The 22,036-nt window shown below is 43.8% G+C and overlaps 2 protein-coding genes across 2 annotated transcripts; both read right to left on the bottom strand.

Annotated features, from left to right (window-relative positions):
• Positions 1-1,325: 1,325 nt before the first annotated feature.
• LOC120737612 (protein C-ets-1-like) lies at positions 1,326-6,130 on the bottom strand. Its single transcript, XM_040038422.1, has 6 exons — positions 6,112-6,130; positions 4,386-4,505; positions 4,075-4,307; positions 2,328-2,616; positions 2,126-2,244; positions 1,326-1,846 (listed from the first exon to the last, which is right to left on the bottom strand). Exons 1-6 carry the CDS (start codon positions 6,128-6,130, stop codon positions 1,634-1,636), a joined length of 993 nt encoding a protein of 330 aa, XP_039894356.1. The 3' UTR covers positions 1,326-1,633.
• Positions 6,131-7,818: 1,688 nt separating this feature from the next.
• LOC120737608 (glycogen phosphorylase, muscle form) lies at positions 7,819-20,643 on the bottom strand. The gene is made up of 20 exons (XM_040038412.1): positions 20,270-20,643; positions 18,204-18,305; positions 17,346-17,424; positions 17,167-17,270; positions 16,586-16,717; positions 15,155-15,266; positions 14,989-15,071; positions 13,816-13,959; positions 13,611-13,703; positions 13,080-13,226; positions 12,759-12,922; positions 12,557-12,671; positions 12,384-12,485; positions 12,159-12,306; positions 12,010-12,068; positions 11,377-11,518; positions 11,008-11,215; positions 9,363-9,497; positions 9,116-9,182; positions 7,819-9,029 (listed from the first exon to the last, which is right to left on the bottom strand). The coding sequence occupies exons 1-20, from the start codon at positions 20,510-20,512 to the stop codon at positions 8,880-8,882; spliced, it is 2,529 nt and encodes an 842-aa protein (XP_039894346.1). The 5' UTR covers positions 20,513-20,643; the 3' UTR covers positions 7,819-8,879.
• Positions 20,644-22,036: the final 1,393 nt, after the last annotated feature.

The raw sequence follows: 22,036 nt of genomic DNA, 5'->3' as shown, positions 1-22,036 counted from the left end.
ATTCAGTGAGTATTTTAAAGTCTGATTTTTCCTTTTTCTTAAGTTTCAGTCAGCTGAAATTTGTTTTCAGTCATTTAAAGCTTTGTGGATACATGTCCATCTCATACTGAGACTTCTTTTTAAATTCACTAGATTCATTTCTTTTTCTTACATAACTGTTTCTCTCTCCTTGTTTTAATGCCATCTTCTTATTTATTTCTCCTTTTAACGTGATTAAAAGGATACTCGTTTCATTGTGACGGAATAAAAGTGGGTGGTAGGCAAAGACGGACTCCTCCAGGCTGCACATTAGGGAGCACTGTCCACTCACAGCCAATCACAGTCTCTCTGTGTGGGTTGTCCCTGTGTTCTCGATAGTTATTATTCACTTCCGGCTCTCTTCCACAGTGTGTCTTTGTTCTGTCTTCCTCACCTCACCCCCAACTGATCGTGGGAGATGGTCACCCCTCCCTGAGCCTGACTCTGTTGGAGGTTTCTTCCTGTTAAAAGGGAGTTTTTCCTTCCCACTGTCACCAAGAGGGAAGGCGTCTCAAACTTAAATGAGCTGTGGGCCACTGCTAGCACTGTCATCTCATGTGAGGGTTGTTTGTTTTTTAAAATGTAAAATATTGTGTAACAAGAGAAAACTGCAAACGTGAACGCAAATGTTTTTCCTCCCTCTTAACTGAAGCCTTTCATTGAACTACCAAATAAACACGTTGGTCCTCGCTTTCTGGTTAGACATGTGGCAGCACTTCTGCTATCATTGTGTTTGTATTTAACAAATTAAAAATGCAGACCTAAGGTTACACATGAGTTTGTGACTCTCTCACTGAACTAACAGAGCCGATCCCTCAGCATGTTTGTGCTCTCTGCTCATGTCCCCTTCATATTCAATCTGGCATATTTTGGCTTTTTAAAGAACTTATTTTAACACTGAACTCAACAACAAATAAATCCTCCCTAACAAAAAAGTCACTTTGAGGGTCAAATTGCATTAGATTTCTAAGTATACTAACCCCAAGTTGCTTTCCGAGGCGTCCACTAGATTTGAATGTTAGCTAGAAAGCACTTAGGTGTCGAGAAACGTGCTTGTCTGAATGGTTAAGGTTTGTTGTATGGAGTATGATAGAAAGATGTCATATAAGAACCCATCCATTTACCAATATAAAGCACCTTGAGGCAACTGTTGTTGCAATATAGCACTCTGTGTTAGCCCTGCCTGATGACCTGTCCTGGCTCTGTCCTTCCTCTCAACCTATGGCAGCTGGAATTGACTGCCGCCCGTTGCTGACCCTGAACTGGATAAGCAAAAGAAGAGGAATGAATGAGAATGTTTCTCTGAGATGAAGCAGATAGAAATCAGCTGTAATTCATTTACGGTTTCATTGATTTTATTTCTTTTAATTGATGTTTATAGTATAAGTTAAATATACAAAGGATTGCTAAACGAGTCCATGTCCCTTAACTATTCACAGAGGAATAAATAACTTTTAAAATGAACTGACATGAATTGATTTCTATTATTTGACAGTGACAGAGATAAAGTGGTACACCACTTCCATGTCGTCAAACAAGCATATGCGCTGAGCTGTGTCATGTAAAGTGAAAACTATAAGACGCTTAACGAGTACTGTTCCTTTTTCTTGCCTCACTATAGACTCTTACTGCTGATATCCAGTGTGGCATGCAGCTCCCCAGGCTCATATCCAAGAAGGCCTTGCAGGTTGCATACGAAGCGATAGACGTAGCGTTTGCCAGCGGTTTTGCGAATAATGTTCTTGTCATAGTAGTAGCGCAAACCACGGCTCAGCTTCTCATAATTCATCTTAGGTTTGTTCTTCCTGCGACCCCACAGCAGTGCCACCTGAAGAAATAATCCACATGTAAACACCAGCAGAATAAGCCTCGTGTTTCCTTTTTATAACAGCACCATGATGATTTCTAAATGACCAATATTGAAGCAGTAGTTAGCAATGTCAGCTCATAGAAGAAGGTTCTTTGGTGCTTTCATTGCAGAGTGGAACATGTGGAGGTTACAAATATGCCATTACAAAGTGAAAAATACCCTAATTGAAATGTAGCCCTTCATGCTCTACTCATGCAGGTATATATCCTGATATGTTGTGAACTCAGCATTAATGACCTCGTCAGGATCCGTCAGTTTGAACTCCCATCCATTTCCTGTCCAGCTTATGCACGAATGACAGCTGCGGTCTGTCAGAAGCTCCAGCAGAAACTGCCAGAGCTGAATGGGCCCACTGCCTATTGAGACATGACAGAACAAATGAGTATGCTTACCTCATGGCTACACCTTATCGTTTACCTCCTTCAGCCACTCTACTCACCAGTGTAGCCAGCAAGAACTGCTACTGGTATTACAGCTGTCTCCAGATCAGTTTTGCTGCCTGCACATTCCCTGAAGTTCCTCTGTTGCTGAGGTAACATGAAGGCATTTTCAGACATGCTCTCTTCCATTACTGGCTGGACGTCATGGTGCGGAGCAGCCCATGATTGAGTGCCCACAGCGGCAGACTCATCCCCAAGAACACTCTCCACTTCTGAGCCTGTCCCTGGACACACATTGGAAACGGAATCAAGTGATGTCTGCCAGCTCAACTGAGTGGTCATATCAAACTGTAGATTAGTCTACAGTCTTCCAAAAATGAGCTGATGTAATAAAGTAACTAAAATTAACTAACTGAAGAAGAGAGCTTTAGTCGGAGCACAGTCCAGAGCCTCCTTCCACAAGGATGAAACACAGAACACACAGCTGCAGGGAGGACACGGCAAAGAACAGAGGGAGACTCAGATCATATGTACACAGGGAGATGGATACACCAAGGAACACACCTGAAACTCACTGGGAAACAAGGCAAAGGAAGCAAAACTAAAGACAGTGCACAGGAGATAAGTAACAAATAAAATAAGACTGAGTCCAGGACAAAGACATACAAACGCGACACAAGTAATGGGGAAACCAGAAAACCACGGAGACAAGACACAGAGATGTCCACACACAACTGGGCACACAAGAAGGGAAATATTACATAACAGAGACACGTGGGCTCAACAAGAACATAACTAAAGATCCAAATACACTGCTGGAGGATAATGAAAGCATAAAGGGAAATAGCAACCATTTTCCTAAAGAGCATTACTAAAACACAAGTGATCCTCAAAAACTCACAACCCTGGCTCCAAGACCCATCGACCATGAAACGATTATTATATTCCACGTCAGCTGTAAGTCCTCTAACTGCAAAGTGGATGTGTTACGAGCCACAGCACCTGTCAGCCCACATAAATGCTCTGCTCACTCAGTAAGCTCCTCTGGCATTAACATCAGCTCTAAAACTGTATGTGGCTCACTTACTTTTGTCCATATTGGGTCTTTTTCCCTTTGTGGAGCAATTCTGACTGTAATGCTTTTTATTCAACTGATGACTCATTATCATGTGATCTGTCTCACCTCCATTCCCTCGTATTTCCTGCAGCGGGGCTGCAGAGCTAATGTTGTTGCTGTCACGTGAATAGGCTGGATAGTGGCCTCCATGCTGCACACTCATTGGTTCCAGATCGTGGAGGTCTGAGCTCTCACTGGGATGGTACTGAAGGTGGTAATTATCTCTGTCTGAGCATCCCTCAATCTCTGAGTAATTTTCTGAAGGAAACACGACAACAAAACAACAAAAGTCTCAAGCTTAGAGTTGGGTGGTGCGTGCAGACGGCTAATGAAGAAGAGCAGTCACGTTCTCTCAGTGACAATGGGCTTTATTCACAATCAGTATGAACGCATCTGTGAATGAACTATGCATACAGTTCACTCTGTTCCATATATCAATATATAATTTTTTTCACTGATGATAGTAATAGTATCAAGTTTGAAGCAGTTCTATTTTTTTTCATAGTCCAAACATATACAGGTGGTAGTATGTGGCTCAGCACATCTATTCAACACTGTCTGAAATGCCACATAATGACCTGCTGAGAGAAAGGACTGTGCAAAGAGAACTGACCATTAAAAATTTCAGAGTTTTGAATTCTTCACCATTCTTGTGCAATGATAGAAAACAATGTGGCTAGAAAGCTAACTCTGTGCTTTTCAATAAAAGTGCTATCACCTCTCCTCATGGTCTCCAGGTGCTCCCACAGGATTTCTCCTGCAGTGGAGTCAGACAGCAGGCCCAGGAAAGCCTCTTGGTCAAGACCACACAGCTCGCTGCCATCCAGACCTCTGAGGTCTGAGCCCAGGCAGCAGAGCCCAAACTCACCCTGGCACCAGTCCAGCCAGTGGTTCACCTCCCACTTCGACCACAACCTAGGATCTAAATATACATGCACATGCATTAATAATAGAGTCGGCAACACGTGACAACTAATCAAAGCTCCCACTCCCACTGTACCCTGTGGAAAGTGACAGCTGATTCTCTCCTGAGTGAAGCCTGCAAAGCTGGCTTTCACAGCCTGAGTGAAGACCTCCTTACTGGTTGGGGTGAGGGGGGGGACCTCTAGGACATCAAACTCTGGAACAAAAGTTATGTTTACTCTTTACAACACATTAAAGACGACCTATCATTAAATATTTCACAACTTTTGATTCAGTTATTTCATACATGGTGTAATAAAGCTAATCTACAGAGATTAAGTTTATTATGATGACACGTTTATGTATGTATGAGCTACACAATTAGAATATAAGTTAGTTGTGTGCAAAAGTCTTGAGCCATCCCTCTCTTTTTTATTTCTAAGGACCCAGACTTTCTTTTAGGTGATGCTCTTTTTTTTTCTTTTTGTTCTCCCTTATTTTATTCAATTAAATTTATTTGATTTATATAGCACCAGATCAAAACAACAGTCACCTGAAGCCACTTTAAATTGTAAGGAAAAGACACAATAATACACAATAAACCTGAACCTCACCATTTTCAGATGAACTTTTTTGTTTGCCACAAGAAATTTTAAATAGTATTTTCAGGCACTTTGTTACCAGCAGCCTGTTGAAAACATCGTTTTCTTTCTTTTCTTGGTAACTTGGTTTATCTCAGCATGTTGTGCAGCGTGTCAGACAAATTAAAGTAGAGCCCCGAAGTAGGTGGCCTAAAAAGAAAGGACAGCAAATGAACAATGTCTGAAACTCGTGTCCTTAAGAAATAGCACCTGACCCAGGACCTTCATCTGACCCATCTGCTGTTCTGGAGCCAGAAGGACGGCTGTCTAGCATGCTGATGAAGTTCACCTAATTTCACAGAAATTGGACTGAAAATCAGTGGCAGCCGGTTTGATGGGGGAATGAAGCCAACTGTGAACATTGATTTAAATCACCATCAATACGTATGTATGCCTGCAGTCATCTTTAAAATGCAACAAGGCTCTGTCATGTTTTGTTGTTGGTTTTCAGACAGTGGTGTTGGGGGTTTTGTCAAAATTGATGAAATGATGAATTCAGAAAAGTATCATTATGAAAATAACGTCAAACACACCATCAGTGCAGTGAAAGCAGAGATGGAGAGAGAACACAGTGGAGCACCATCGTTCATGGACCGGCCTCCCCAGAGCTCAACATTATATTATTACTATTATTATTATTACTATTAAAACAGTGCGGGATCATCCTGACAGAGAACAGAAACATCCAAAGAAGAGCTCTGGAGAACTATTCAATAAATCACTGCATCGATATCCCCATTTTTCTAGCAACACATGGAGGGGGGACTCAAGTCTTTTGCACAGCACTGTATTAGCTGTTTAAAACCTCCCAGACAGTGTCATCACATTAATCAGCATGAACTAAATTATTAGATCATCAACCAAAAGTGATGCGAGTCAGCTACAGGATGCACAGTGAGAGACGCTGGTTTGTGTTTGTATGATGGGGGACTGTTCCACTTTGCTGTCAGTCCGAATGATCTTCTTACTTTGAGAGTAAACAAATTATGAACAAATACACTTTTTTCTAATATGCTATTGGTTCTATGCTGCTTATAAATGCAAAGGCGAATAAAGTTTTGTGTTATAATATCAGCCATGTCTAACATAATGTATTAGACATATTGACAGACAATAAAAAGATTCAAAGTAAAAATCATTCATTCTGATAAAACACAGAACAGAGAGATGTTGGTGTCTTACCGTAAGTGTTGCCATCCATCGCAGTGTGTGTGAGACTGAGGATCAGGTGGAGTAAATAGGGATCACACGGGGAATGAGCCTTTAATATAATAGCTGTGAGGGAAGGAGGAGGCAGGCCGTGATTGACAACTGTCAGCCACGGAGATGTGGGAGGGTCAGCAGGAAGAGATTTAAGGTCCAGTGTAAGCCCTCCACATAATAAATCAGCATTTATAAGAATCAGAATCAGAATCAGAAAGGATTTTATTGCCAAATGTTGAGCAGGTTTACAACATTAGGAAATTGCCGCGGTTATATGCGTTATATGACAGCAAACATACTGTCATATAACGCTTAAATAGACATGAAAATAAAAATGAGAATTAAAAGTGCTAAGTAGATAGATATATACATGATATATACATGAGTGCAGGTGGTGATCAATGCCAAACATGGAATGATGCAGTGAACACAGCGTAGGGTCATGTGTTAGTGGTGGGAACAGTCATACGGTTATTGTTCATGTGTTCAACAGCAGAGGGGAAGAAACTGTTCTTATGGCGAGAGGTTCTGGTGTGAATGGACCGGAGCCTCCTGCCTGAGGGGAGCAGGTCAAACAGACTGTGTCCAGGGTGAGAAGGGTCAGCTGAGATCCGAGCTGCACGCCCCAGTGTCCTGGAGGTGTACAGGTCCTGCAGAGATGGGAGTCTGCAGCCAATCACCTTCTCAGCAGAGCGCACAACACGCTGCAGTCTCTGTTTGTCCCTGATAGTGGCTCCAGCGTACCACACGGTGATGGAGGAGGTGAGGATGGACTCGATGATTGCAGTGTAGAATTGCATCATCGTCCGTTTTGGCAGGTTGAATTTCTTCAGCTGCCTCAGGAAGTACATCCTCTGCTGGGCTTTCTTGATGACGGAGGTGATGGTGGGCTCCCACTTCAGGTCCTGGGTGATGGTGGTACCCAGGAAGCGGAATGAGTCCACAGAGGTGATGAGGGTGTCAGTCAGGATGATGGGGGGGAGTGGGGCTGTGTGCTTCCTGAAATCCACAATATAAGTATAATAACATAAGAATATGCTAGAATAAGTACATTTACTGTTTTTGTGGTGTATATTAAGAATTTGTTAAAACACACATACAGCTTCCCACTTCCTGTTTGTTGGAAATTTGTAGAGAGTAGTAAACTCTGAACTATCTTGGAGGAGGTATGGGTGAACTATTTCAGGAGAAAGACTGGAGAATAAAAATAAATAAATAAATAAATAAATAAATAAAAATCAGCAAAACTGCAGCTAATTGTGTATCAAACAAGTCACGAGACTAAAGTGACGTCCTAAGTTTAATCGGCAGTCCAACTGCTGTTGAGTCAGTTTTAGAAACTGACTTTAAAGGTTAGTGCTAATGAAAAATAGGAAGAAAAAAAAATATATCAGAATTTCAGAAAATAGGGAAAAGCTGACCGTGCTGTAAAAGACAAACTTCCTCACTTTGGAATGAAAAAGAGAAAACCAAAATAAACTAATAGAGTATTGGAGTTGGTCGTTGATTTAGTCAGAAAATTGTGTGAATTGCATGAAAGGATAAAGTGTGTGTGTGTGTGTGCGCTTTCACTTTTAAATGCTGGTCCCTTCACAGATGTTGGAACATTTTCCTTGAATGCATCGTTTTCCTTTCTCCTCATTTTGCTCCAAACAGAATTACACATTAACTCCAGGAGTCAAAAAGTTGATGATAAATGCTTTTTTAATATCACTCTTCTATGTTACACACAAATACAGCTGAGAGTACACACATGTTCCAGAGAGGTATGCAAAGAGTAGGCACCATCGATGTCTAACAGACTACAGCACAAAGACAACACATGCTGACAGGATGTCACAGCTACCAAACTTCAACTATAATAAACACACAAATGAATACATTCAGCTAACATCGTACAACACTGGACAAGCAGCTGGACAGTGAACGTGAAATAGTCATGTGCTGAAACACGGGTACATGCTTTTTAGTTACAGTACTGCTGGGAGGCTACACTCTTCCATGGAAGACGTGACTGGTCAGGAACAGTGACAGGACTCGGGCTTATCTGCAGTTATGCTGGCTTTTGGAAGGAGGGAATGTAGTCTAGCTCTTGTTAAAGACAGGCCTCAATTATCCTGTAGTGACCAAACACATTCCCAGTTTTCTCATAATCTGCGGTTAGTGGAGTACAAGTACTACTAGTAAAAATAATAAAATGAACAGTACTTGTTATGCGTCCTACAGTTTACACTTTACATAAAACAGCTCAGTGCCTAGTAGTACTTGTACAAGTGATACAGATGCTACTGGTGAAGAAAGAAAAATAAAGACATGTAACAAGTTAAAGGAAAAACAAGTGATGAAATAATTTATTAAGGGGACGCCAACAGCCTTAATCTTTGGCACTGATTCCCACTCTCTGGAAATGGACTAATGGCAGACCATACTTCTAAAAATCATTCCCTCTCTTTTCAGGATCAACAATCTTTCCCCTTAAAAAGAGAAAAGTGGATCAAACCCATGGAGGTAAAATACCTCCACAGCCCTCAGTGGGGGAGTCGCAGGTTCTGCTTTTTCCTTTAATTTGTCACACATCCACAGTGGACCATTTCAGCTCCAGTTAGCACAGGGTGAACTGGAAGTGGTTGAGGTTGTACAGGGATCGTTACTGTAAAGAAATAATGCCACAGTGCACAGTGAGAAGCTACAGGGTTCGTCTCTGGCTGCCGTACCACGTGCTGAGCTACGGACGAAGGTAGTTTGGTTTAGCGAGGGGCATCCGGAGCAGCGATCTTCTCCAGACTGGGCTCCATTCCCCAGATTTCCCGGGCATACTCAGAAATGGTGCGGTCACTGGAGAATTTTCCACAGCCAGCAATGTTGTGAATCACCATCTTGGTCCACTCTTTAGGGTTCTGTTAACATAGAGAGGGCGTCACAGGCCAGGTGCCATTTATTGGACAATACTTGTGTACATGACCTCACTAGCAGCAGAGCATACCTTGTAGAGCGCGCTGACTCTCTCCTGACATCTGATGTAGTCTTCGTAGTCAGCAAACACCTTGAACCTGCAGGACATAAAAATGTTTCAACAGTGAGCTGCATTGTTCACTCTTCAGCTCGTGTCTAACACCTGGGAAAGTCAGTTACATGTTTGCTCAGCAATGACACGACATCACTGGAGCCTACAGTGTGAGTTAGAATGCAAAAGTACTGACTCGTGAGTTTAGGGACCACCGTGCGCTCACCTGTCATGGTGCATCAGCATGTTCACGAGGTCTTTGAAGAGGCCAGGCTGGCTGGGGCTGAAGAAGCCTCCTGCTATCTGGTCCACTGCCTGCTTCAGCTCGGGGACACGGTTATAGTAGGACACGGCGTCGTAGCTGAGGACGGAGAAAAACACAGAGATGCTAGCTGTGCTCCACAGGACAGAGCAGACGGTGGATGGAAGTTACTCCTGTGGTTTCCATGGTGGTAAAGCAGGGCTTTAAAAAGCACAACATCCCAGGTGGAAAATACTTTTCGGTTTTATTATTATGTGATGATACTGTTCAGCTGCCGTTACATGGTTAAGTTACTTTAGCTAACTAGTTGAGCAGAGGCCTGGGAGCTCGAGGCTCCTGCACAGTATCTTAGCTGTTCCCAGGACTGCGCTCTTCTGGACAGAGATCTCCGATGTTGTTCCCGGGATCTGCTGGAGCCACTCGCCTAACTTGGGAGTCAGCGCACCGAGTGCTCCGATTACCACTGAGACCACTGTTACCTTCACCCTCCACATGTTTGAGTGTAAGACGTCCGTGGCAGCAACAGACGTGTGCAGATCAACAATGGATAATATGGAGTGCAGAGAGAGCACGACCATGCAACAATTAAAGCGTGGAAGTAATCACATTACTTTGAGTTTGATTCTGTGAAAAGTGACAAAAACATCAGCGTCTGCTGTTCACGCTGCGTGGGAAGAAAACTTCTTTCTACAGCGAAAAATTAAACTTCAACTCTGAGCGAGCAGCGAGCACGCTGCCACGGGAATGTGACATTCACAGAGAAACCCCCGGATCCTCCCACTGACAGGACAGCTGTGGGCAAACCTCCACCCACCCCACTCCAGCTAAACAGGTGACAATAGATTTAAGAGCTGCTGAGTCTTTGATTTTATTTATTTTCTGCTGTTTTTACTCGCATCTATTTGAAAGAGTAGAAACCCAAAACATTATTTTATCTGCTGGATTATGCAGGAAATAGGTTTAAATGTTAAACACATTTCTTCCAGTCAAAGATTGTTGCATATAATTTAATTTTTACTTGATGCATAAAGTTAAAAGATAACTAATAAACTAATAAAACAAGTTTTAAAGAGACTTTTTCATTTGATTCAGTTTAATATGATGGATTATGCAGAAAAAATAGAACTGGGCTGAAAGGTCTGTTGCCTTGTTATATTCAGGTTGTGTATCATGTTATTAAAAAAAAAGTAACTAAGCAATAAAGTAAATAACTGCTCTTAGATCCACTGGCTGCTGAGCATTGCATCTTTCTCCCATATGCTCTTCCAGTATTGCTCCGCTCGCCTATGGAAAAAAGCCCCCAGCCTCGGTGGTGCTGTTCTCATATTGTTTGTCAGGTATACTTCTTCAAGCGGCTGGCCAAGGCTGTGAATCTTTAGCAGCTGTTTCCAAGGCCTCAGGTATGGACACTTTGCTGTACTTCTTAGTGACCTTTCTGCAACTGAAGTTGGCTAACATCCCTCTATGCTACCTAGATCTTGGCCTCTAGTCTCCTTTTGGTTGTTGTAGCCAAGCATCTCACTTATCCCTGATGTTGTGGATGTATATCCACACACACACACACACACACACACACACACACACGAACCAAGACCATTTTAAAACTCACCCCTTCTTGTCCAGAGCCTCCACATCGTGCACCCTCATACCAAAGATGAACAGATTCTCCTCTCCAGCCTCCTCTGCCATTTCCACATTGGCACCATCCATGGTGCCAATGGTGAGGGCGCCATTCAGCATGAACTTCATGTTCCCTGTGCCCGAGGCCTCAGTACCTGCTGTGGAAATCTGCTCAGACAGGTCAGCCGCAGGGATGACTGCACAGAGGAGACACACAGAATACAGTGGAGTCAGCTTTATGTGCTACTGTCCCAACAGAAAATGACCCAACATAAAAGATCAGGTTTATCCAGCTGTAGTGTAAATAAGTGATATTATACATCACTTATTTACAGTAAGACAGTCAAAAACTTATTACTCTTCTCAGCCAGTGTGACGCGGTAGTTCTCCAGGAAGATGACTTTAAGGCGATCTCCCACCACGGGGTCATTATTAACGATATCTCCGATGGACGTGATCAGCTTGATGATCATCTTGGCAGTGTGGTATCCTGGAGCAGCCTAGAAACGCAGAAGGCACATGCTGGGAAACCAAGAGGCTCACCACACCCTCAAAGTTCAAAAACAGGTGTTAAATTCGTAGTGGCTAACAGCTAGCTTCAACTCGTCCAAGACGTGCAGCTCAACTCAATCATGCTCAATTTTCCTCCAGAGGTACTTCTAAATAATCATAGTTTCATAGCCTGTCCTGTCACAGCCGTATATAAACTACAGGTGAATAAAACTACTGAATGAGGTTAGTGTAGAAGAAGAAGAAGAAAGGTCCTGCTTGGTGAGACAGGTGTCTACAAGCAGCTTCTCTGATGCAACAACATCCATGTGCAGACAGATGGACAGCCATGTTTATGACTGACTGTGTCAAAGTGGCCCAGACACATACTAGATAAGGCTGGATTTGATGTAGTGTGAAGTGCAGTGGGTGTGGGAATAAACTGCTTCCATGACAGGCTTTCTTCTGACCACATTAAACTTTTAGGAATATTGCTGCTCACCTTTCCTCCAATCATGATCGTTCTGGGTGTCCACTGCTTGTTGGGCTCGTTCTTAATGCCTGATCAGAGAGAAAGACTGTTTGTTTGTTTGTTTGTTTGTTAAACAGAAGACAAGTCTGGATTCAGAGTTAAAGCTCAGCAGCACCCACGGTTGTACAGTGTGATGATATGCAGGCAGTTGAGTAGCTGCCTTTTATACTCGTGGATCCTCTTCACCTGCACATCAAACATGGAGCTGGGGTTGATCTTCACCTTGTAGTGCGCTTCAAGATGCGCTGCAAACTTCATCTTGTTCTCCTGAAAGTTCAGACAGAGGGTGTAAAAAGAAGCACGCAAACAGAGTGCATTTTACTTTTGGCATTTTAAGCTCTCACTTGTTTGATTTTGGCTACGTCCCGGATGAAAGCGTCATCATTCACAAAGTCCAGAAGCTTCTTCAGCTGGTCCAGGTCACGGATGTAATCCTCTCCAATTTTCTGGAGGTTAAGCAGGTGAATTAGGCAAGATCTCTACAAAGACTTACAACGTTCACAAATAACTAACCCACCTCAGCGATGACCTCAGCCAGACCGGGGTTGCACATGACCAGCCAGCGCCTGGGGGTGATACCGTTGGTTTTGTTCTGAAACTTCTGAGGGTCAACCTCGTAAAAATCCTTGAACCTGGAAGGAACGTGGAACACCAGTCAGAAAAACTTCCAAACATCTTTGTAACATGTTATGCAGCTGGATTCCTACAGGTTTCCTTACACAGTGTTTTTGATGATATCTGAGTGGATACGGGCCACTCCGTTGACTGCGTGAGAGCCCACAATACAAAGATGAGCCATGTTGATTTTCTTCACATCTCCTTCCTCAATCAGGGACATTCTACATATGCGGTCAGTGTCCCCTGGGTAAAGCTTCGAGATGCGCTGGAGGAGTGAAGATAAACACTCTGAGATTACTCACCGCTGCGCGTATAAAAAAAATGTTTCATTCTTCAAGAACGAACCACATTTTCTCTGCTCACAAAGCTTTTCAGGCACCTTATTGCCTGAAAAGCTCCAATATTACATCCTCCCCTCATACCTCCAGGTGCCTCCTGTTGATCTCGTAAATGATGTCGAGGTGTCGAGGTAGCAGGTTTTGGAAGAGGTCCACGGGCCAGCGCTCCAGTGCCTCAGGCAGCACGGTGTGGTTGGTGTAGGCACAGGTTCGGATCACAATGTCCCAGGCCTAGACACAGAGGCCAGAGCCACAGGCAGCTAGGTTAGCATTTAAGAAACTGTGCTAAAGAAAATGTGAACCAATGTGAAAGCACTTTTTCATCCAGCTGATCAGTGACTTGGTTTGAGGTTAGCGCTAAGGACACAAACAAGGAGACTGAATCCCGGTCGAAGAATCCTAGAACGTCTATAAAATATGGGCTGATCAGCGTAGCCAGAGTCTGAAAACTGCATCTGTTTTAATGGCAGGTAGCGACTCCTAATGCACCTACTTCTTATTTGCAGAGCTCACTAAACGTCTTCCCAGTGACTTTATGGTCTCCACCATTAGGGTCCCACAGACTCACTACAGATGCACACTGGATGGAAAAGTTAAGAGTTTGCGATGTGATACCTTCTCCCAGGGCACTTTCTCAATGTCCACCAGCAGCCTCATCAGTTCAGGAATGGCCAGAGCAGGGTGGGTGTCATTCAGCTGGATGGCCACCTGCACATGGAGAGAAAACAGAAAACTCATGATCATCAGTTTTAGGAGAAATCAATAAGAGAAAGTAAAAAGCAAAAGAGAAGCAAATAACACAGAATGACAGCAAGCTCACCTTGTCTGGCAGTGTGGAAAGATCTAACCGCACAAACTCTGTGGAGCCAAACTTTGAGGCTTTGAATCGACGGATGATGTCCTGAAGAGTTGCAGCTACGACAAAGTATTCCTGCTTCAGACGCAGCTCCTTCCCTTCAAAGAACTGAAGGAGAGCATGAAGAGCTGTTACACCAAATCTCAACGCTTACAATCAATCTGCTGCCGGTACACCCGCTGACATTATTATGGAAGAAGCACAGAAAAAGAGAGCAGCTCAGGAGGAGGAAATCATCAGGTTAGTCCGTGATTTGAACTGAGGGGACAAATCATGGCAGGAACGGCCTGATATTATTTGTATCTCACTGCAACTTTACTGTATAAAGAGCTAACATCTCCAAAATGTCAGGAGTAGTTAGTCATTACAACAAGTGTTTGTGAACTAAAAATCAAGAATGTGGGATACTGTTTGCCCGTGATTTGGAGAGCCCAGCGCTGCTCCTGACGCAGGGAAAACCAATTCTGCAGGGAAGACCTACCTCGGCACTTGTGCAGGTGAAACCAAAGGGAAGATATGCTTCTTCATATTTTCTAGTCTTTGGCTTAGAATGAAGTTGGTTTGGAAACATATTCAGCGATGCTTCATCTCCTGCTTTGCGTTTGTGTGGGAGCCCCGTCAAAAACCTGTCCATTAGGCTAGCAGCGTCCAAGCGTTCCTTTTTTTTTTTTTTTTTTTTTTTCTCCTTTCATACCGTGCCCCTCCCCCCTGCAATGGCTTGGCGCCCCCCCAAGAGGTGGGCCCCACACTTTGGGAACCTGTGCACTAAGAGACGTTTTTGTGCCCTTTGCAGACCCTGTGCTTATTTCCAAGTCCAAAATGCAATCATTGCAGGAGTTGGGTCAATCTTAACTTTTAAAACACTGGACAGATAAGGAAAAATGTCACCTGGCACAGGGATAAACACGCTCCTGAACCTTGAGGAAAGCTAGAAGAGTTGGAGCTGTTATAGCGGCAGAGGGTGGGCTGACATCATATTAAACTTTAGGGATTAAGAATGGGATGTCGCTGAAGTTCATACGTGTGTGAAAGCAGATGAGCAAATACTCTCAATGTCACGCACAGCACCATCCACTAGTTCATGTGAACGAAGCAAAAGTTAAAATAAATAAGAAGTGCAGCTGTAAATCCACTCACATTGTCGTTGGGGTAGAGCACTCTGGAGATGTTCTCAGCGAGGTTTCTATCGAGCACAGCTTGAATGTAGCCTCCAACATTAACTGTGGGACAACAGCAAGAAGAGCAGTCCATGTCTGCTGGTTCTACTTTTCACAGAGTGATGTGAGCAGAGGGCAGTACTCACAGTCTTTCAGGTTAAAGTCACAGGGCGCCTTTGCAGACCACAGCCTCATCGTATTAACTATGTTGTTTCTGTAGCCGGGGACTGGAGTGTCATAGGGAAGAGCCAGAACCACCTGGAACACACACACTTCATCATTTCTCAGTGTTTAAACTACAGTCTGCTGATTTACTGTCAGGGATGATGTCACAGACCACAGGACAAGCCAACTAGATTGAGATGGGGCTGCAGGGCAAATACAAACCATCCGTCCCAGGTACCATTACAGGGAATGTGAGGGAAGACCACAGTGCAAGGTTCCTGGGTTCAGACATCTTCAGGCAAACTGAGGTGTTCATCGGGGAGACATGAAGAGCTGAACTCTCTAATCCTTCACATATTCCCGAGGCACAGATACTGAGCTGGAAGCTACCAGAAAGCATTCATATCTGTTACTGTTGTTTGCATTCAACCTTCTCTGATGCAGAGAACAAGTGACGGGACTCTCTCCACCCTGCATTCTTCTACTGCCATGGTCATTACTACTGCCATGAATGTAACCACATCTGAAGATTACGGTGCATCTTTGTCCCACTTTCCCCAAATCACTGGGCAGACTGGAGCCCCTCACTGAGCCTGGTTCAGCCGCAGGGTTCTTACTTTAAAAAGACGTTTTTCCTTCTCATCGTCACCAAGAGCTTGCTCACAGCGAGTTTTCTGACTGTTGCCGTTCTCTCTGTATTATCATAAGGTCTTCATCTTACAATACAAATACACAAATGTGTGATTTGGCACTGTATAAATCACGTGGGAAAAAGTCCTTGCTTCACACAACATTACCAACCTTTCAACTGTATATCAGCTGTGCAACTAAATTGCAACTGCACTGGTTCTTATGTAGCGTGTTTCTACTCTACCCGAGCACTCCAGGTACTTTATTACTCACCTCATTCAAACCAGCACTTTTTTTTTCTATGTGTTTCTACAAAAGTGCTACTTCACACTGTGATGGATACATCGGAGAGAAACTTGGGGTTAGTATCTTGCCCAAGGATCTTTGGCATGCTGACTGAAGCACCAACCTTACGATTAACAGAGGATCTGCTCTCCCTCCCCCTCGACCCCTGAGAGAGACTACAGACAGACACTAGAGACACAGGACTGACCTGCAGCATGCAAATGTTACTAATGCATACAATCCCAGTGCATTTAACCTGATCCAGCCACTGTTTAACTCAATTTTTTAAACTACTATAACCAAAAAACAAAAAATGTGTCTATTAGATAATTACAGCAAGTTGAGGGGTTTGTCTTTACCCCGTATCCTCGTTAAACTGTAGTCTTTGTTACCCAATAATAATAGTAGTAGTAGCATGCACAATTAGAGGTGTCAAAGAAAATGTGACAGTCTCAGTACTTTCTATTAAGAGTATACAGTAACGACCTGGTACCAACCTGCGTGTCAACCCACTTCACTCCATCAGCTGTGTGCTCCACGCGGCCATAGAAGTGGACAGGGCGCATGTACTCGGGCCGAGCCTTCTCCCAGGGATTCCCATAACGCAGCCAGTCATCGGCTTCTTCCACCTGTGGAAATACCAGATGGCATCTTCCTGTTTAAAACTAGTTAAAATACGAAAAAAGTCCTTAAAAGTCTCATATTTGAGCACTTATATGCTGCTTATATGACAAAAACTACATCAGCAGACCGTCCTGTCCAAACACAACAAACACTGGAGTTTCAAGACGGTACTCTGACTATAACTCCATTTCCACTAAGACTACAGAGTGAACAGACGGTCCATCAAATTCTCTCACTTTGCCACGTTCTGTGCTCTGAATAATCCTCCTAATAATCCTATTAATGCTCCTTTTAATCAGCATCACCCATATCTTGTGTAAACAAACTGTGACGGGTCCATCATGCAACACCCTCTGCTACCATCACAGAGGGCGCTTTTGTCTGGCTAATCTTATTCAGTATGACTGTAGTGCAAAGGTGCTTTAAGTGCATACACAGCACCGGGTGGACATACCTGCCAGCCGCTGACAATTTTCTGGTTGAAAATGCCGAACTCATACCGGATGCCATATCCATAAGCAGCCAGACCCAGAGAGGCCATAGAGTCCAGGAAACAAGCTGTGGAAACGGGAGCGCTGTTAGACACGGCTGTGCTTCACATCACCATTTGTCAGCAGCCAATCAGGAGCTCACCAGCCAGGCGTCCAAGGCCTCCATTGCCTAGGCCAGCATCTTCTTCAATGTCCTGCAGCTCCTCCATGTCCAAACCCAGCTAAAGAACATGAGCACACGCACAGTAACGGTGTGGATCAGCTGTGAGTACTGCAGGACAGAGCTGTTAATCACTCCTCCCACGTTAATGGCAATGGACATTAGAGCTTCACTGTCTGGCTGAGTGTTATTGACAGTAAAGCATCAGTGTGTGCTCCAGAGAGAGAGAGAGAGAGAGAGAGATCTACTTCTGCAAGATCCTGAGAAAGACTTTATTCCCCTGCCATTATCGCACTTCCATCATTACTTGAAGCTGTCCAGAGCTGCTCACAACTGAATTCAGCCAAAGGTCAGTTTACACCTTGTGATGACTGTAACCCCTTAAACTAAGAACTTTCTTCAGATGGCTGTCACTTATATAAAAACCGTGTCTACTGCCAAGCACTCATTTAATGTCTTCATAGTTTGGGCCAAGCTCTAACTAAAAATCTGTGAATCATTGCTATGGTTGTTTCCAAGGTCTCAGACTGACCTGGAAGTGCATGGACTTAAAAACTTTTGCGGGATCTTGTAAAACGACATCTTCAATTTTTTTTTCTTCAAATTTAAATTAATAAAAAAATTCATTAACACTAAAGATTCAGTCATGAACTCACTGAAACTAAACTGAATTAAAAACAGGAAGTCAAAATAAAAGTAAAAACTAATTACAAATCTATAATATCTCTGGTCATCCCTCTCACTTTATTCAGCCATTGCTTGAGGATGTGGAAGCCTCTCTGCATCAGTGTGGGTTGATTTGATTTTGTTTCTGTTGGAAGCGTGCTGTATTAGCCTCACCTGGTATGTGGCTTCATCGCAGGCATTCTCCAAGGCCAGGTTCACCATGGTGTTCTGCAGAGTACGGCCCATGTAAAACTCCAAGGAGAGGTAGTAGACGCGCTGCAAGAAAACAGAGCAAAATGGCTTTTTATTCCACTTCCACCTGATCCTGAGCTGCTGGTAGTTTGAATTTCCTTTCAGTTATTGCACTTTTACATCTATGTGCAAAAATATTTCCAAAGGCACCAACACAAATATGACTGGATGAAACTCTGAAACAGAGTCAGGTTATTGACAATAAAGCACACAGTATGCGCCCCATGGCCCGGCCACGTGATCTCTAGGACAAGACAGCAGCAGAGCAACTGCAGGCAATGACACCGTTTCACTTCAGAGAAGCAGCATTACAAGTCGGGTACAGAGAACAAAGCTTCTGACATTCTGATACGGCTCCAGCATGAGAAGCATGTGTAGACCGAAGTGACTGAGACATGCAGAGGTCAGCAGGGTAGGTCACACTGGCTCCTTCGTTCTTTGTCACAGCATATGTATCGTCTAACACTGACCTCCATGTCTGACATGTCTAACTGAGCACCAATTTAAGAGTGCTGAGAGTCAGCAGCACATTGACTCAGTGTATAGAAATGTGACAGCTGTTCCAAGTGCACCACGCCACACGGTCACAGGAAAAGTCACCAGAGTGCAGCAGCTGAATGCAATGCTCACCCTGAACCTCCAGTTCCAGAGAACCAGAACTTCTTTACTGAAAATTCAACGAATCATCATCATCTAACATTTTACATGCTTTGAAAAGAATCACTTCATACTTTTATGCACAGCAGATCAGCATCTTTTGACTATGAAGGCCTCCCTGAAAGCCGGTGTTGTGCCAAAAAGTGATTTCCAATGTTTCTGTGTATTTTTTATGTGTAATATCTTTACGTATGTTCGTAAATAGACTTCGGTGAACAGCGTTTACAAAGGGGTTATATATAGAATTAAAAGATTATCTGTTTTTTCAAGTATCTTTATAACTCTGTGTTATTGTACTCACATAACCAATCCGGTCCTTTATCCCCACTTAAAATATTTTTACAGAACTATTGTAATATTTGCTGCCATTTCTGCTGTCCTCCTGCCCAACTTACTCTTACAAAAGACATTTTTAATGTTAATGAGATTTTTTTAACTGCATAAATAAAGGTTATATAAAAGTCGCTGCCAAAAACTGATTGCGGCTTCTACCTTGTTACACGAATGTTGTTTGTGGCTCAATATGACTTTGTGTCATCCATGAGGGATGCATTTGACATATGTTTCACATATTATAGGCCAACAAGTTACTTATAGCAGTTTAAATACGAGCAATCAGTTTTTGGCAAATACCGGAAATCAGGTTTTGGCAGACAATCACTTTTTGGCACAACACCGGTCAATAAGCTGGAGGAGGACAAGACATAGCCGTCTGAACAGCCAGGCTGGAGCACAGCGGGGTCTCGGGCCGTGGCATTGGTATGCAGTCTTAGTGACGCAGTTATCAGAGCTGTGAGCCCGTGAGGGCAGCCCCCTCCTCAAGGAACCCCAGCCCAGTAGGTAATAAAACAGTGGCGAGCTGATCAGAGTGGGTACTAATGCAAAAGGGGCTATGCAGCAGCTCTGAGGGCTCAGTTCTCGCTGCCTGCTCAAGGCCTTTAGGTCATTTTGCGCTTTGGTGAGAGGAGAGGGGGTGGAGGGATGGATGGAGGACATGCGTTTACGTGAGCTATGACTGGTTGGCCCCAAGCCCGCCCGTGTGGACGCACATGAGTGAGCGAGGAACAGCAGAGGCCAGGTGAAGGTGAGACAGCTGCGGATGACGTTGCGTAACATCTCATAAGAGCGGAGCTGTCGAGGGACACAAACACACAGACACACAGACACACGACTCACGGTCAGAGCGAACGTGACTATAAATGGATACGAAGAGCAACGCTGTTACAAGCCGCAGCCATCACTGCTGACATCCGCATCACGAACCCGCATCCCCTCCCTTCCCCCAGGCCTCCGATTAGCTGTGCTCGACTGCGGTGCACCCGGTTGCTTACTTTGGGGTCCTTCTCGTAGTAATGCTGCTGCGTTCGGATCCAGCGGCCCACCAGGTGATCTCGGACCGTGTTTGCCAAGGCGAAGTAGTAGTCCCGTTTGGTGGCCACATTCCGATCCTTGACCAGGGTGAAATGGAGGTGCCGGTTGAAGTTAGTTTTTAGGTCCGCAACGTTCTCCACCCCGGCCAGGCCCCGCACCGAGATCTGCTTCCTCCTGTCTTGGTCTGTCAGCGGCTTGGCCATCTCTGTGCTCCCGGAGTGTGACCCGACGCGTCGTTGCTCTTCTTCGGCTCTGCGTTGAACACAGCCGGAGCCTAGCGATGCTCCAGCCTCTTTAATATGTCACGTACAGCTGAGAGCGTCAGGACGTAACAGCCAAACAGCTTTTCCGGTCGACAGTTTCAAAATAAAACTCAGTATCATCAGGTGGCCAATCAGCGACTTGGAAGACTTTCGTCTTACTGTTCGGGTACTCCACGAAACTCGGTAAACAATACTTGTTCTAACTTCCAGTGTAAATGTGGCTACTTTGACTTAACCGTGCCTCACTGAGACGCACATGGATAGAATATGTAGCAGTTCTATGCAAACTCCACAGACCCTGACTTCAGTCGCACAATGAGAATAAAATATTTGGTGCGTCTTTGAGCACATTGATCTTTCTGCCCCTGGTTTAAAGCATTCAAACCAAGAAGAAATTTGAGTCTAAATTCAGTGTCTGAACTGAACAAGTACTGACGAATCCACAGAGAAAACCCGGTCCAAGGTCAGGTGGTGGGAAACATCACCTTCAAGTCTTCAGGCTAATCTCATCACGTGACCCACAGTAAAACGGTTTACATGTAATATGAAGTAATCAATTATAAATTACCCAAATGGCACAGATTAAAAATGAAAAACGATTAAATTTAGATTACATGGTTTAAACTTTGAATAGTTCAGATGACAGATCTCTCTTTGAGTAAAACACCACAGTCCAATCCTTTGTACTCATCTGTAATCCTGTCAACATTTCTGATATTTATTCAGAGCTGACCCAACCTAGACTTCATAGACTGACAGTAACACTTAGGATATGTGTGGGGAGACTATTGCACAGCACGGTCATAGTCAGGATTTTACAAGCCAACATGTACAGGAAGAGACTGAACAGGGTGATTCGAAGGGCCAGCTCTGTTCTAGGATGCCCTCTGGACCCAGTGGAGGTGGTGAGTGACAGGAGAACGGCGGCTAAGCTGTCATCCCTGTTGGACAACATCTCCCACCCCATGCAGCAGACTGTGACAGCACTGAGCAGCTCCTTCAGTGGGAGACTGCGGCACCCACGGTGTGGGACGGAGAGATTTCGCAGGTCTTTCCTCCCCACTGCTGTCAGACTCCATAATAAAGACTTTAACTGATCAAACACACACATCCATACATATGCAATAATACTAAGTGCAATAATCCTTTCTGGCATCGTTGTATTTTTACTCAGTTGTATATAGTATTTGTATTTGTATTCTATTTTTATCTTATTGTATATTTATTTTATTTTATTCTACTGTATATAGTATTTTATTCTATTCTGTACAGTTGTGTACTGTATTTATTCTTATTGTATTCTAATTTTTGCCTCATAACTTTTGCACTGTCCACTTCCTGCTGTGACAAAACAAATTTCCCACGTGTGGGACTAATAAAGGTTATCTTATCTTATCTTATCAACTGGTACATGTTGGCAATCAAGTAACTCTGAAGCTAATTTTTCTGAACATAGATTTAGGC

Source organism: Simochromis diagramma, unplaced genomic scaffold (assembly GCF_900408965.1).
Source record: "Simochromis diagramma unplaced genomic scaffold, fSimDia1.1 OVJJ01000413.1, whole genome shotgun sequence".
NCBI lineage: Eukaryota > Metazoa > Chordata > Actinopteri > Cichliformes > Cichlidae > Simochromis > Simochromis diagramma.
Note: the sequence above shows the minus strand (reverse complement) of the source record. Positions and strands in the feature narration are given on the sequence as shown.